Source organism: Neltuma alba, unplaced genomic scaffold (assembly GCF_004799145.2).
Source record: "Neltuma alba isolate B1F8T4 unplaced genomic scaffold, ASM479914v2 tig00002088_pilon, whole genome shotgun sequence".
Classification (NCBI taxonomy): Eukaryota; Viridiplantae; Streptophyta; class Magnoliopsida; order Fabales; family Fabaceae; genus Neltuma; species Neltuma alba.
Genome location: NW_021632733.1, coordinates 44,680 through 62,659, shown reverse-complemented (window position 1 = coordinate 62,659; position 17,980 = coordinate 44,680). Strand labels below are relative to the sequence as shown.

At 30.9% G+C, this 17,980-nt stretch overlaps 1 protein-coding gene across 1 annotated transcript; it reads right to left on the bottom strand.

Moving 5' to 3' along the window:
• Positions 1-4,502: 4,502 nt before the first annotated feature.
• On the bottom strand, positions 4,503-7,338 carry LOC114716818 (protein ACCELERATED CELL DEATH 6-like). The gene is made up of 3 exons (XM_028901889.1): positions 6,597-7,338; positions 5,259-5,791; positions 4,503-5,132 (listed from the first exon to the last, which is right to left on the bottom strand). Exons 1-3 carry the CDS (start codon positions 7,336-7,338, stop codon positions 4,503-4,505), a joined length of 1,905 nt encoding a protein of 634 aa, XP_028757722.1.
• Positions 7,339-17,980: the final 10,642 nt, after the last annotated feature.

Here is a 17,980-nt window from a genome sequence, read left to right as displayed (position 1 = left end):
TTTGTTAGGATTAAAATATATCCAACGTCTCAAAGTATCATTGTTTTTCGGCATATCCAATAGACTACAGTATTGTTCGGCCAAAAAAAAATAGACTACAGTATTTTGTAGTGTATGCAATACTGTGAAGTTTTTTTTTAAGTGTATCTAATACTACTGTTAAGTATATTTTAGTACATCCAGTATTTTAAAGTATTTTTAAGTATATTCAACATTCTAAAATATTTTTTCATGCATCTGGCATTAAAGAGAAAAAAAAATACTTTAGAATACTAAATATACCTGAAAAATATTTTAAAATGCTAAATATATCATAAAATAGTTTAAAATTTTAGATGTATCTAAAAAATATTTTGGGTGCTGTTTTTTTTTTTGTGTGGTTAAAATTAAGAACTACTCTAACTTTTTATCCTCTTGTGCATTTATTCTCTGTTTTTTTTGGAAAAATCATAAATAAAGACCTTCAAATTATCAAAATTACACAGAGGTCACCTGACTAAGTAAAATTACCATTAGAGACCCGTCTCATATTGTAAATATAAACTCTTGGTGAAATATCTAAAATGTCCCTCAGCCAAATGAGAAGTTGACTATAGGAAATGACAAATTCACTTTAGCTAATGACAACTTCAGTAGATTAAATCACAACTTGGTTGAAGGTATGCCAAATGACAAGTTGACTATAGCAAATAACAAGTTTACTTTAGTGAATGACAATTTCAGTAGACCAAATCACAACTTAGCTGAGGGACATTTCAGATATTTCATCAAGATTTTATATTTGCAATATAAAATTGGATCTTTCATGGTAATTTTACTTATTTAGATAACCTCTGTAATTTTGATAATTCAGGGTTTTTTTTATTTGTCATTGTCTTTTTTTTATTTTAATAAAAGAGAACTCCCATAACTACCCCCTCAAGGCTTTATGCATTTATTCTCTCTTTTCGTACAAATGTCCTCAAGGCCTTTTCCTCGCAATGGAAAATGCAGAATGTAGGCTTCTTTTTTGTTTTTTTTTTGACCAGACGGAGTGTAGGCTCACACACACGTAGAGTGATATATACATATATATGGGAAAATTTCTTATAAAATATTTACATAACCCAAATTTTTATTTGGACTATTGAATTTGTCTAAACCCTAATAAGATCTATGACTCAAAATAAAATTTTAAAATTTTATGAAATAACTTTAATATCCATTTCATTAGAAATATAAGAGATGAGTTTTTTTATAATCATTTTCATGTTGTGTAAGAGCTTTAAACAAAGAAAACTTGGTGTCTACCATTACAAAATCAGAAAATTAATTAAGGAGGCAGTGATGACTTAGTTTTTATATTAAATATTTCTCCCTTCATTCTAGTAGTTTCATCCTAATAGAAAGTTGTTAATTTAGAACTAAAATGTCTAAATTCTGAAATGGAACATGTTATTTTTCAAGGTTATATTGTCACAAAGTTTTATTTAGAGACTTATTAAAAGTGTGTTTTAAAGACGAAAAATTATTAATTTAGAATTGAAATATGTTTAAGTATGAAATATAACATGTTAATTTTTAAGGCTGTATTGTGATCAAGTTTTGTTCAAAGATTTATTGAAAGTGTGTTATGGAGACAAAAAGTTATGATTTTAGAATTGAAACATGTTAATTTTTAAAGTTGTATTGTGATCGAGTTATATTCAAAGACTTATTATGAGTGTTTTAAATACATCAATCTTTTAGTTTAGAACTAAAACTTGTTAATTGAGCAGTTGAACTTATTAATTTCTAATGTTGTATTATGATCAAGTTTTATTTAAAGACTTATTAATTTTTAATATTGTATTATGATCAAGTTTTATTTAAAGACTTATAGAAGTGTATCGTGGAGGCAAAAAGTTGTTAATTTAGAATTAAAACATGTTAACTGTAAAATAAAACATGATAATTTAGAATTCTTTTGTTTGTTTTCTAATAACAAAGACATTAGAGTCATTTCATAATATTTTAAAGGGTTAAGGTGCACCCAGCACCCCCAAGTATTTTTCCAGATGCACCCAGTGGCATAAAGTAATTTATGATGCAATTTTGCCCTTAAAGTAATTAAAATGGTGCACCGGTATCCCATACTAACAGATCTGTTACTTTGACCGTTAAATTGATGAGTCAGCACAAGTTTGACCAAAATAATCTGACGTGTCATGTCTAATAAACAGGTGATGTGGAATTTTTTCGGGGTTAGGGTGCATCCAACACCCCCAAGTATTTTTTCAGGTGCACCCAATGACCTAAAGTAATTTATGGTGCAATTTTGCCCTCAAAGTAATTAAAATGGTGCATCGGTATCCTATGCTAACAGATCTATTACTTTGACTGTGAAATTGATGAGTCAGCACAAGTTTGACCAAAATAATCTGACCTGGCATGTCTAATAAGCAGGTGATGTGGAATTTTTTTCGTTTGCCACTGCTTTGTTTTCTCTGTTCAGTAAATGCTCTCTATTAAAATAAATTTTATTCAATAATTCACTCCTCGGCGTACAAAATTTCTAATTTATAGCTTGATAGTTTGTGAAAAATTTATAACAAACAGATGTTGCCGAAGAAGATCAAAATTGTTTCATTTTATAATCATGTAAAAGAATTTAATATATATATATATATATATATATATGCTTAAATGATACTTTTAGCCATCTTAGGTTTTTAAAATATTAGTAAATGATGTTAAACAAATGAGATTAAAAATTTAAAATTATGAAAATAATAAAATTCTAGAATATGTAATCAGTTGACTTCATAATATTATCAAAATTAATCAAGGGATTTCCATTTATGTTTTCAAAATGAAAGAAATGCTAAAGTATATTTTTAGTCTTTTAATTTTATACAAAGTTTTAATTTTATCTTTAAACTTTAAAAAATGTATTTTGAGTCTTAAATCCCAAAGTTGTTAACAAAACAATGATAGTAATGAAATTTTGAATATTGATAAAATATCCCTAAATACTAACATATTAAGTTTTATTTTCGAAATACCTATGATTGTTACAAATATGAATTATTTAATATTAATGATTTCAGGACTAAAGAACTAAAAATATATTTTTTAAAGTTAAATAACCAAATTGAAATATCGTATAAAGTTAAATAAGTTACATAGAAGGGAGTTTAATCCATTTCATTATTAACGGGATGAAATAATTAGACTTAGCATTATCATCTAGGAAAAATGAGTAGACGTTAGATTTTATTTTGAAAAAGGAAAAACAACGAAACGATCATAATAATTTATAAATCAAGCCTAATTTGGGATAAACTCAGATTGACGGAGCAACTTGCGCGAGCGCATGGATCCGTCAAACTCTTGAAAGTCTTAGCAGCTGTGAATATATATAATTAACAGGCCCATTGGAATTCCTGAGTTTTTTGAAAACATTTATTCAAAGCCCCGTGTGAACGGACATGAGCACAATGCTGTTGAATCTTATTCTAAGCCCAAATCAACTAAGATGAATTTTTCAAATGAGATAAATTTTTCAACATGCTGATTTTGTTTTTAAATGATAGCGGCATGTGAATCTGAACATGAATGGCTTGATGATCCTCTTCTGAAGGGATTTTTTTACAATATAATACAACCTCATTTGTAGATTGCAAATGACATTTTATAATTAGAACAGGAGCTAGTAATCTAATTAAGTCAAATTTGAGTATTGTCCAGTCCAACAGGAATATTTTTCCAAATTGTACCAACTTTAAAATTCTAGACATAATTTTTTTTTATTGTATATGAGTTTTTTTTTTAAATTTACACTCCATTTGTATATTCCATATACCAAAGTATTTTTTATTATTTTATTTGGATACCCAAGATTTAAGATTTAGGACAAGGATGAATTTAAAAAATTTGTATCCGTCTTGAAAAATTCTTGAGTTTTAATAACAATTTTGATATTGATCATAATAAATTTATTTTTAAAATGCAAAGCATTAAGAAAAATGTCAACAAAATAGGTTAATATACATCAAAAGCCCAAAACTCCGTACAAATTAATGTGGAAACAAAATATGTAAAATATACTTAATATCTATATATTTTTAAAGGTCAATCTAGGATTTTTCCCATGTCGCCAATAGATTGACAAATTAAGCTCGTTGATCAAATGTCTACAAAATTGTTGTTTTCAATTAATATTACCATTCATTCTAAATATAAGTCATTCTTCAGAAATACTATAGGGTCCAAAATACAAGTTCCCTAACTGCTCATTTTTCACAAATATCTCAAATTAAAATTCTTGGAATGCAATGGATAAATTCAAGCACAATAACATGTTTTCTTAAAGAAAAATATTATACAAATTTGAGAATATCCAGAAGTAGCATAAACGAAACATGTGTAGATAAGAATAATACATTCCAGAGTTCGTCAACAGACAGATGAAAAGGAAAAAAGATAGAAACTTGTGATATGATTCTTCATTGCACTCATAACAACATACATATATAATTAATTTACACCAATTGAACGATAGCTTTAGATCTCATCTTGTTGGCATCCATTTTCCCTTGAGCTATGTTTGCAAAGAAAAGGAAGGGATAATAGGAAATATATCGAAAGAACGGCAAGGTTGAAGAGGAAGGCAACAGAAGCAGCAAGTACAAGAATACAACCACAAGGATCAAAACCACACCAATCAGCAAAAATATAGTGGCAAGCCAGCTAAGTTTGCTAACTACAAGGTACATGCCAGCCAAAACTGCTACAGATAGTGCTGTCAGGGACAGACTTAGAAGAGGCACTGCACAAGTAAGAGCAAAAACTGCTAGATGGAGATCCCCTAGTCGACCCCATATGAGAATGATGGTGGAACTTATAGCACCAAACACAGAAATTGTGAGGGAGAGAATGAATAAATGGAACACACGGTGTTTTAGCAAGAAGGGAATGCCTTGATCTTCATCACCTGGGATGGTAAACCCAGCAGCAAATGATGTTATTATTATAAGGGTTGAAACCACCATCAAAGTGTCAATTCTATCTTTATATTGTTCAGTGGTTGGAATACGGGACTTAAGGTCTGGATGAAATCTCACAGAACTTCGAGGTGCTCCAGCAGATATCAATGCATTCCATGTAAGTCGCTGCAAATAAATAATTTGATTGGGGTTAACAAAGGGGGGAAATGATTGAGACTTCAAGAAATAACATAATTTTGACAAAGAAAACATATTGAAGTATAATCAGCCAAATTATGCATGGATACTTGCCTCTGAAAGGGAAATACTCATGCTTTGATATACTTCTACGATGTCTAGAGCCGTTAGGTTGTCACGGTTAAGTAAAGAAAGATCCACTCTATTGTCCCATGTCAGGGCATACACAATTTTGGGATGCCGGGACTCGGTAGCTAAATGCAAGGGAGTATTCCCGTCCATGTCTTTTTGATTTATCATTACCTCAAGCTTGGGTTGTTTGAGTAAGTACCTGACTACTTCATAATTTCCATATTTGCATGCAACATGGAGCAAATTTTGGCCACGTTCAGTTACAATCTCTGTGGGATCTAGGCACCAATTTAGTAACTCTTGAACTATTTCGACGTGACCATGAACACATGCTAGATGAATCGGTAAGTAGCCATTGTTGTCCCTTTCCATGGTGCAAGAAGGACATTTCTCCACTAAGGAGGAAACACCTTGAAGGTAACCCAAACGCGCTGCAGAATGAAGTGGAAACCATCCTTCTTCATCTCTCAAGTGTATCCAATCTGGTTTCTTGCTCAATATGGCTCCTAGCATATCTATTATAAACAAGTATATTAATCATAATTTTGTATATGCTCAAATTAAGAAAATTCACTGTGTAAATGAATGTGTGAGAGAAAGACAGAGACAGAATATTGTGTTTATATACAAGTCTCCTCTCCTTTCCTTGATTAAGTAGGAATGTCTCCTTGTGTCTTGATAATTATCAATGTTTTAAGAGTGTTATGACTAAGTGTCATCTTATTATGATTGATTTATGATTTTCAATTAATTGTAATCTCCTATATTTTGTTTAGGTTGACCTATCACATATATTATAATTATTATAGATTAATTTAGTATTTATTAGGATGGCTTATCACTATTTTTTAAGTAAAAATATACTTTTAACTCTTTAACTTTATATAAGATTTTAGTTTGATTTATTAATTTTAAAAAAATATATTTTTAGTTCTTCAACCTTAAAACTATTAACAAAAATGATGACATTCATGAGATATTAGATGTTGATAAAATATTTTTAAATGTTAATATATTAAGTTTAATTTTCAAAACAACTATAACTATTATAAAAACTCACCATTTAAGATTCACAGGTTTAGTGTTAACGGACTAAAAATAGGCTTTTTAAAATTAATAGACTAAATTGAAACTTTGTATAATATTAAAAGAATATATGTATACTTTTATCCTATTTTTTATAAGCCTTCATATGCTGATTGAATAGATATAGCACAATTTTCTCTTAATTTTGCCTCTGACCTCACAAGGAGAATGAGAGTTGACTAGTAAATAAATAGTATACTCAGAAATTTAAGCAATGAGCAATGTAAGAGCTACCAAAATTCTTCTTGATGAGTGTGGGAAGAAGGGGTGATCTTCCTTGCAGCTCCGGCTCATCTTCAATGCAGAACTCCATCAATTGCTCAACAAGATCTCGGTCACAGTTAACCTCAATGGTCAAGTACAATAATGATTTCCCTTCCACGTTGACTGCAAATGGTGCTAAATGATGAGTAATTCTCTTAAACTCGGCCTCAAAGTCTGAACCGCCATCTGCACTGAAAGAAGCCTCAAAAGCTTTGAAAATCACAGCGCCATTACGGCTATTGGTCATAAATGCCTCATGGAGGAAGGTGTTCCCTTGTTTATTTCGAAACAAAGTTAGTGATACAAGAAGCATCATTTCCAAAATGGAATGATCATCATGACCATTTGTTTCACGTCTGGCAAAAAGCAAAAACTCGTTCAAGATTAACTTAATGGTAGAGCCGTGTCCCATTCTTGCAGCAACATGAAGCACAGTATCATAGTTGTTGTTAATAGCAGTGAAAAGTTGGGGAGCATGTTGAGCTACCTCTTTTACCCTTGCATCATTCCCATCGCTAGCTGCCAAGTGTAAGACTGTATTACCCAGTGGGGTACGTTGCTTAAAAAAGGCATTATCAGATACAGTGAAAGATCCGTTTGGATCATATGCAACCTTTAGCAAATTGAAATCCTTGCTGGGTCCATGTTCTTGCTTCATTAACTTATGTTTCAAACGGGATCCTTGATTAAATCCTGATCTATATTGCCCCATTATCGGGTCAGCAACGGCGAAAGATGGTATTAGAAAAGGGTACTTTTCCTCTCGCTTTGGCTCTTCCTTCTTTGCGTCTTCCTTTTTGATCTCTTTCTTTTTTTCGAATTTTCTGCCCTTCTCTTCGTCTTCAGGGCACTGATGGAATACATTTACTGTAGATGGTTCACTCGGTAGTGAGAAGACATTCTTCAAGCGCATGTCTGCTCGAGATGCTGTTTAAATGCCCATCATAAAGGGGGGAAAGTTTAGATTCTTTTTTGTGTATAAAATGGTAAAGCACAATAATGGGATGCTCATGTCAGAGCACAATAACGAAGAAATCTGGCACACCTCGCATAAATTTAGATGATCCGCTTGGGGGTGAGAAGAAGACACACCATCCAATAAAATCTCCCATGATTGCTTGAATTTCAATGTTTAAGGAATGGAAAGCATTGTTAATGACTTGTGATAGTAAGCTTGTTTTGATTCTGGTAGACCAAGGAAATGTGTTACCTGGACCACTTTCTTTTCCATTGATTTTTGTATGACGTCCCCTTGCGAGCACGGGTTCTGATCTATCCTCCTCCAGTTCGGGTAGAAGCCAAATTATTCGATCTTCTCCTTAAACCGAGAAAAGGGTTAAATTATGAGCTTCATAGAAATATTTACCTTCTAATCCAAAGTGATGATCTAGGAAGCATCATCTATAATACAAGGGGAATTTGAGTGACTGAGTGCCTTTTCTTGAGCAGTTCGTAAGAATAATGGAAAGAGATTTGGATTTTTTTTAAAAGTCTTCTAATGGCCGAAAAGTCTCCAAATACAGAAAAACAAAATAAAAATGGGGGGTTGAAATTGAAATTTCTGTTGAATTTCAGATGTCATAATGCTAGAATGACATTCCAAGCTGTGCAGCAATCTCTCACCTGCTACTTGAGTAAGCGAAACCCTAAGAAAACCAGGTCAAATGAAACAAACAAAACATTCTCAATTGAAGCAAAAATTTTCAAGAATAGAGTCTGACAGAACACTCACTATTATTTGGTCCCTGCGATTCCATTTGCCGAACGAGTGATGAAGGCTCAAGTCTGCCTTTTGCCTCTGCGTCGAAGTAAAACTTCAGAGCAACTTTCTTATGCTGCCAGCTGAGAGGGACTAGGAGGTGAAGGCCTAAGGGACCAAGGAGAGAGACCGGTGTGAACTGTGAAGGATATTTTGCATGATCATCTGTTTATAGTCAAGTTTCTTTGCTATGATAGTGTCTGGAATTTTGTCTTTTCATTTTTTTTCCCCCAACAATAGTTTCCGAATTTATCAGTTTATAATATAATATGTGTCGGATTTTTTTTGCTTTCTTGTTTTGCCTTCCGTATTAGATATTTTTGTTAGGATTAAAGTATATCTAGCATCTTAAAATATTTTTTTGGCATATATCTAATAGACTATAATATTTTGTAGTGTATCCAACACTGTTAAGTTTTTTTTTCTTCAAGTGTATCCAATATTGTTAAGTATTTTTTTAATACGTTCAGCACCTTAAAATATTTTTAGGTGTGTTCAATATTCTAAAATATTTTTTCGTGCATTTGGTATTAAGAAGAAAAAAATATTTTAGAATACTAAACATACCTAAAAAATATTTTAAAATACTAAATATATCATAAAACTTTAAAATATTGGATGCATCTAAAAAAATATCTTGGATGCTACTCTGTTTTTTTTTTTTTTGTGGGTTGTAATTAAGAACAATATATCCGCACCCGGCCTTCCACCAAGTACCGGTCTTCTGCGTTTATTAATTCTGTCTTTCCGTGCAAATGTCCTGAAGGCCATTTTCTCGCAAAGGAAAATGCAGAGTGTAGCCTTTCTTTTTTTCTTTATTTTTGACCAGACAGAGTGTAGGCTCGCACACGCGCAGAGTGATATACATATATATATATATATATGGGAAAATTCATTAAAAATTATTTAAATAACTCAAATTTTTACTTGGACTATTGAATAATTTGTCTAAACCCTAATAAGATTTATGACTCAATGAAATTTTAAAATTTTATGAGATGACTCTAATGCACATTTAATTAGAAATATAAAGAGATGAGGTTTTTTCAAAATTATTTTCATGTTGTATAAGAATTTTGAGCAAAGAAAACTTAGCGTCTACCGTTACAAAATCAGAAAATCGATTAAGAAGACAATGATGAGTTAGTTTTTATATTAAATCTTTCTCCCTTCATTCTAATGGTTTCATCCTAATAGGAAGTTGTTAATTTATAATTAAAACATCTAAATTCTGAAACGGAACATGTTATATTTTAAGGCTATATTGTGATAAAGTTTTTTTTAAAGACTTATTACATGTTCTGAAGATGAAAAGTTGTTAATTTAGAATTGAAATATGTTTAAATATGAAATGAAATATAATATGTTAATTTTTAAGGCTGTATTGTAATCAAATTTTATTCAAAGATTTATTGAATGTGTGTTATGGAGATAAAAAATTGTGATTTAAGAATTGAAACATGTTAATTTTTAAGGTTGTATTGTGATCAACTTATATTTATGGACTTATTACAAGTGTTTTAAAGACGTAAATCTATTAGGTTAGAACTGAAACTTGTTAATTGAGCAATTGAACTTGTTTTAATATTGTTTTATGATCAAGTTTTATTTAAAGATTTATGCAAGTGTATCATGGAGGCAGGAAGTTGTTCATTTAGAATTAAAACGTATTAACTGCAAAATAAAACATGTTAATTTAGAATCTTTTTTGTTTTTTTTCCTAATAAAAAGGACATTAGAGTCATTTCATAATATTTTAAAATCCTTCTTCGAGTCACCTGACCTAATTAGGAGTTTGATAAATTTAATGATCCAAATAAAAATTTAAATTATTTAAGTGTCTTTTTTAGGAATTCTACCTATATGTATATCTAGATACATACATACATACATACAATATATGTGTGTGTGTATCCTCAGCTTAGAAGCAATGAAGCATTACGTAATAGCTCCTCTACTCTTCCACTTCTCCATTCATTATCATTAGATTAAATTTTAATGATTTAGATTTAATATTTATTAATATTTTATAGTAATATTATTATAATTTTATTTAAAAATACATAAATAATTTTGGATGGATTTTTTCCTTTTTGTTAACTATAATTGTGAATTGTTCACATCATATTTTAGTTGTGTATTTTTAAATAAAATAATAATAATATTACTATAAAATATTAAATCTAAACCATTAAAATTTGATCTAATGATATGATGAAAGGGATGGAGGAAGGGTAGAAGTAAGATGAGGGGAAGGATAGAGGAGAGAAAACTGAATACCGTGGAAAAATTTATAAGCAGGAGGGAGATTTAGCGCCCACCGCAGCAAATAAAACATATTTGGGTTCAAAAACTTATTATGTTTTTTAGCAAACAAAAAACTTATTAATTTAAGAACCAACAATCTTTGACTAAAATCTTGCGTAAATTATAGATAGAGTACTAGTTAAGTTGTAAATTTTCAAAAGATTTGTAAACATCAAAGTTAATTCAAACCGTCAATACCTTGGCAGGCTGGTAGTATGAAAGTTACCTCGCAGGCAGAATAGAAAATTTGTGGGTTTGATTCTGCTTTTGATTTTATTATTTGTCTCTCTAATTTAAAAAGACAAAGTTGACTTGTAAATAATAAATTTTATGACTAAATTTTTTTAACTCTTCTTTTAATTTTTTTCACTTATTGTAAGAATTAATTACTTTAAAAAATATTTAAATAAAATAATAAACTTTAGGACTAAATTTTTTTAAAATTTAATATGAAAAATGATAAAAATATATATTTTTTCTATTCACAAGGGAGAAAGTCTCTTTAAAAAAACACTTAAATAACTCAAATCCTTATTTGGATTACTAAATTTGTCAAAACCCTGATTAAGTTATATGACCCAAAGAGGAATTTAAAAATTTTATGAAATGACCGTAATGTCCTTTTTATTATAAACCCGTAGAGATGAGGATTTTCTGTCATTCCTGTATTGTAGAAAAGCTCTGAATTAGAAAACTTGATATCTACCATTGCAAAGTCAAAAAAATCAATAAAGGAGGCAACGGTGGTTTATTTTTTATATTAAATCTTCTTCCCTTAATCCTAATAGCTTCACCTTAACAGAAAATTGTTAATTTAGAATTAAAATGTATTAACTACGAAAGGGAATATGGCAATTTTTAAGGTTGTATTGTAATAAAATTTTATTCAAAGATTACTTTAATTGTGAAATAGAACATGTTAATTTTTAAAGTTGTAATATTATGACCAAGTTTTATTTAAAGACTTATTCTAAGTGTTTTGTAGAGACAAATAAACTGTGAATTCAAAATTGAAATGTGTTAAGTGAGTATTCTAATTTACTTAATATAATATTATTAGTCAAATATCACAATCTCTTACCGGTAAATGTAAACAAGAATAAGGGAAATATGATATTAACACAAACACAGTGAAAACTATTCATTAATTCATCATCAACCAATGATAACGAAGTGAACCAATCCCAAAACCTTTGGGACTCATGAGTTCTGGACCAAATGATATTAACCATCATCCTTTGGTGCGGAGACAACTCCCTAACATTCCTGTATATGCAATGAATCGCTTTTTATATAGACTAGAGTTTTACAGTGAGTAGGTAAGATACATGCAATGTAACTCTACTTACTAATAACCAAAACTAGCCAATATTCAACCCTAATTAAGTTGCTCAACTTGTAACCGCAAAACTATAAGGGCAAGAGATGTTGGAATGAACACCATATAATGATCAACTAGGGCATATCACTATACAGATTACATAGGAGTTCCAAGAGCTCCGTGCTTAATCTTGGAATGCTCCATGTCTATATATGAAGATATTGATGATTTGCTGCAACATAGGCCAAAGGAATGATTTATAGCTCATGAACTTAAACGAACATACGCAGCGAGGGCAAGGCTGGATTAATTAGTACAAAAATGATATGCCTTGCCAAATAGTTGGAAATTCCAAGAAAGAAGAGCAAATGCGGATGAGCTTGCAATGTCAATCTTAACATAACCACCAAGTTCACCAACAAGGCAATTAGCATCACCTCTTGAACTCGAAAGTGTTATGATTAAGGCAAATAATGAATTGAAGCCCATTGTTAATTAGAACTTGTATTTTGATCCTTAGATTATTATTTATTTGGTATTTTCATATTTTTAGTCCAATTTTGAAAACTCAGATTCGTTGAGCACACGAATGATGGAAACACAGATATGATTCTTCATCGCACTCATAACAACATACATATGTAATTAAGTTAAAGCACTTGAACGATAGCTTTTGAGCTCCTTTTGTTGGCATCCATTTTCCCTTGAGCTATGTTTGCAAAGAAAAGAAAGGGATAATAGGAAATATATCGAAAGAACGGCAAGGTTGAAGAGGAAGGAAACAAAAGGAGCAAGTACAAGAATACAACTATGAGGATCAAAACCACACCAATCACCAAAAAGGTAGCACCCAACCGGCTAAGTTTGCTCAATACAAGGCACATGCCAGCCAAAAATGCTAGAGATAGTGTTGTCAAGGACAGACCTAAAAGAGGCATTGCACGAGTAAGAGCAAAAACTGCTACATGGAGATCCCCTAGTTGAGCCCACATAAGAATGATGGTGGAACTTAGAGCACCAAACACAGAAATTGTGAGGGAGAGAATGAATAAATGGAACACATGGCGATTTAGCAAGATAGGGATGCCTTGGTCTACATCACCTGGGATGGTAAACCCAACAGCAAATGCTGTTATTATAAGTGTTGAAACCACTATCAAAGTATCAGTTCTATCTTTATATCGTCCAGTACCTCATTATTTATGACAGATGAATAAAAAGTTGTTATAAATTGATTTTAATTAGTGCATGGTTGGCAAAAGGGCATCGACGCCGTTGGCAAAAGAGGATGGTGATGGACAATAGAGCATGGTAATTGGCAACAGATGAGGATGATGATTGCCGACTGAGGACAACGGACAACGGTAAAAGATAAGCGAGGAGAGCGCTTTACTCTTTTAGCAAGGTTTTTTTCCTACTACCTCGATTCTTAATTCATGAGTATCAAGAAAAGTAATAAAGTTAGTTATTTATAATGAATAAATGTTATCTTTCCTAAAATGTCTCTGTTAATAATGTGTATCAAAACTATCGTTTGATGAAAACTCCATAAGTGTGCAATCGCCATAGAAATTACTGGGAACAAAGTTGATAAATATTAGAAGCAAGATAGTTTGGGGTATTATATTTAGAATGAAATTGAATTTTCATCTAGCTCTTCTATTAAGAATTGGAGGTATATCCGATCCTTAATATAAGAGCTAATTGACTAATTTGATTATATTAGGAAAGTTTATTAAGTTAGTTATTTGTAATGATTAGGTGTTGTTTTTCCTAAAATACCATTGCTAATGAAATGTTATTGGATAAAACATTTAACATGTGTAACTATTGCAAGGGATATCTTAGAAAAAATAGATAAATATGAGAGCAATGTAAATTGTGGTCTTATATTTATAATCAAATTAAAAGTCAAACCAACTCTTATATTAAAAGTTGGAGGTAGTATTTCTTTTTTGTTATGCTTCACTGAAGAGAAGGATACCCTTTGTATTTATAGAAGAGTGAACTTTCAACTCCATATTAAAGCTTAAAAAGGTGCTTAATGTTATTGGACCAGAAAGTCCTTGACACCTTGTATCGTCCTTTTAGTTGTTATGTAAGATTAAGATTTTATATTTACTCCACTAGTTTGGGTAGATAAAAAGCTAGTTAAATTAATTATTTATTAAAAAAATATAAATTTTTTCAAAATATCTTCCTAAATTATTTGCCTTGGAACCACCTCTTAATGCAAACACCCTTAAGATAAGATATGTAATTAATAGAGATATTTGAAAAACAAATTATAAGTATAACAAACACAATAAATTGAGATATTATATTTAAGATTAAACTCAATTATTAACTAATTTTTATATTAGGGACTAGAGGTAGTACATAAAAATGCAACCAAGCATGTATAATATGCTAATTGAAAACTTGTGTTGAATCAACAGGCCCTGGTCCTCGAGAAAATGATTCTGGCCATTTAAGTACAAGATTTCATGTTGTATGCAACCATACATGCCCTATGAAACATTGGGTTATAATAAATATGAATATCATATTCTTAATGTTCCTTTGGGTGAAAAGCTTTACTACTTCTTTTGGGTGAAAAGCTCTATTACTTTGCCCACACAAAAAGGGCCAGTTATGGGCTAAAATTAAATGGGCAGGTTGAAGAAATAAATAGGCAGGTTATGGGCAGGCTGAAAAAGTAAATGGGCGGAGCCCCCCTCAACAGTATACTATATATTTATTTTTTTGAAATTTTTTTTAACTTAATTAGATTTTATATTTTAAAGCTAATTACTGACCGCTTCTTACTATAGGATTTACTTCACTAATTTGGATAGATAAAAAATCAGTTAAATTAATTATTTATAAAAAAAATATATTCGTTTGTTAAAATACCTTCTTAAATTATTTGCATTAAATTATTTGCATTGGAACAATCTCTTAATGCAAACACTCTTAACATGTGCAATTAATAGGAATAGTTTGAAAAACAAATCATAAGTATGACAGAAAAAATAGATTAAAATATTATATTTAAGATTAAACTCAAATATTAATTAGCTTCTATATTAAAGACTGTTGGTAGTACATAAAAATGCAACCTAGCATGTACAATACGCTAATAAAAATTTATATTGAATCAATAGGCATTGGTCCTAGCGAAAATGATTTTGGCCGTTTGAGTACAAGATTTTATGTTGTATGCAGCCATACATACCGTAAGAAATATTGGGTTATAATAAATATGAATATCATATTCTTAATGTTCCTTTAGGTGAAAAGCTTTAATTATTATATTACTTTGACACGGAAGAATTACAATTTAGTGCCTGTTTGGATCAGTGTTTGCTGATATAAACATGGCTTAAAATACAGATAAGCCTGATTCAGTTAGGAGGTGTTGTTTGGGAGGGTATTTGTTGTATTGGGCTTATGAAAATTTAAGCTGGCTAGTTGTACATTTAAAATAAGCTAGAGAATGGAGCTTATGAAGAGCTTATTTTGTCCCACTTCTGCATTACCGTTCTGACACACTCAGCAAATTTTTATTTCCTCTTTCTCTCCCTTTTGCATTATTTTTTTCCAGAGCATTTTCTCTAAAGTTTTTAAAATTTAATTAACTCAATTAATTTCACTTCTTCATATTAAATTAATTTAAATTTATTGTATTATCTCAATTCATTTTTTTTCCATGTTTCACTTTATATTTAAATTATTTTTTATGATTTCTCTAAAGTTTTAAAATTTAATTCATTCATTAAATTTGACTTCTTCATATTGAATTCTCTTAATTTCATTGTATTATGTGAAATCATTTTTTTAAATCATGTTTCATTATTGATTAAAACTCATACCCATTTTAGTTATTTTACAACCAAACTTACTTTTATTCAATCATAATCCAAACAACCTTTTACCAATCTTACTTTTGCAAACTGACTTTTCTGAATTCAAATCCAAACACAATTCAGTTTATCCAATTTAGCTTATATCCAACTTCACTTTTCCAAAAGCTACTTTTTTAATCACTAATCCAAACGGGCCCTTAGTGAATTGTCTGTTTGGGTCCAGCCAAAAAAGGCCAGTAATGGCTGAAATTGTTGGAATAAAAAAATAATAAATAAATCCACCCTTCGTGAATTAGACCCAAGCCCAAGAGGCTTAGGATTAGGATTCAGTTGTGATTTACTAAAAGATCAAGGTAGATATTAGTAAAATACTCATTTTATGTGTATTTGAAATCTTATTATGGAGGGAACAGTTTTTTACCCGGAGAAAAACTTGCAAAGGGGTGAGGATATATATATGAGTGTATTCGTCTTAATCATATCATAAGGGAAAAAAAAAAACAAAACTCTCTCTTTCTCTGCATTTGCTGTATATCAAAAATCTGACTTCGTCTATGTGACCAGATTACGTGTGAGTACCAGGAGTATTCATCTATATTTTAGGCATGCCCAAAAAACCACATTAGTATTAAAGCTTGAGTTTTTTTCCTGTGGCTTGTATTTGTTTTCTTAATGCTCGTCCATATCCCTTGGTTTTTGAGTTTCAATTTGACTATGATGCAATTTACTCTCTGGAAATATTAAGCAAATCCCCTCTTTACTTTTTCCTATTGTAATTTCTTTTTGCATATGTTATTTCCTGTGTGTGAGTTATGATTTTTCGTCAAGTATGGTTGCTTCTGTTCATTTTTTTGTTAACACATGTATTGTTAACTATAATAAAAGTGCAGAAAACAGTTTTTGAATGATTGGAAAACCTTTAAAAAGGAAACTTGGAAACATAAGACTTATTCTTTTGATTTAGAATGTTTAAAGCTTATGTTTTTGGAAATTAGATATCTTCAAAATCAAGTTTTTAGGTTCCAAAACCTATCCTATTGTGTAGATGACACAAAAACAAAGAAAGTAATATATAGAACGCAAAAAACAGATGTCAAATGGTGAAATTACGGAGAAGAGAAGCTGTCAGGTCTAACAGACTGACCCTGTTTGCCCACCGGGTCTGAACAACCCAGTTAGAGATTGAAGACAACCTCCAGACGAAACGATGTCATTTCACCTGGAAGGGTCTCCTTCCCTACTTAGCAAAACGCAACGTTTTGCTAAGTGGTTTAAAAACAAAGGCTCATAATTTGTCAGGCCTAAATATAAATTGTTTTTTGAGTTAGGTCCAAATCATTTTTTTTCAAAAATAAAGACCCAAGAACAAAAGAAAACAAAAAAATATATATTCAAAAATAAATAAATAAATTTAAAAGAAAAAAGGGCCAAAACTACTACATGGCACGTGACGCTACGTGGCAGGTCTATTCACCACATAGATAAAAACACCCAAAAGGCAATGGCACGTGGAGGTCGATGATCTAGTGCGCGTTGCCATCGAAGACTTCCACAATCATGCGTCGACGATGAGAGTGGGCTTCACCAGTTTTTTTTTAAAGATTTATTCTTCTCGAGATGGGTGTAGGCGTGTGAAACCTCCGTTTAAGGTGCAATTTGTCTCTAAAAATCCCTAAATTCATGATCTTGACTATGATATATGATGTGCCTATTTCAGAAGGCAATTTGGGATTTATTTTTGAGTTTTTTAGTGTCTTTATAATGATTTTATATTTCTTAAAAAATTAAATATTAATTGAAAAAAAATTGAAGCAAGAGGCTCCAGCCGGCATTGAAACTCATTCTTATGGTTTGTTTAGTATAGAATATATGGATGATGAGCCTCCACAATACAAATCATTAAGTGATGAATCTAAGGAGGAGCTAGGGATGGAACTAGAGGAGGACCTATAGATGGATCTTGAGGAGGATCTAGAGATGGACCTTGAGGAGGATCCAGAGATGGACATTGAGGAAGATTGAGAGATAGACCCTAAGGGAGACTTGGAGATAGACATTGAAGAAGACTCAGAAATGGACCCTGAGAAAAACCTAGAGATGGACATTAAGGAGGATCCTG

Coding starts and splice junctions, on each gene's coding strand:
- LOC114716818 (XM_028901889.1), bottom strand. CDS start 7,338: ATGGGGCAATATAGATCAGGATTTAATCAAGGATCCCGTTTGAAACAT. Junction 5,792..6,596: donor ACTCATCAAGAAGAATTTTG/GTAGCTCTTACA, acceptor TGTTTATAATAG/ATATGCTAGGAGCCATATTG. Junction 5,133..5,258: donor TGAGTATTTCCCTTTCAGAG/GCAAGTATCCAT, acceptor ATTTATTTGCAG/CGACTTACATGGAATGCATT.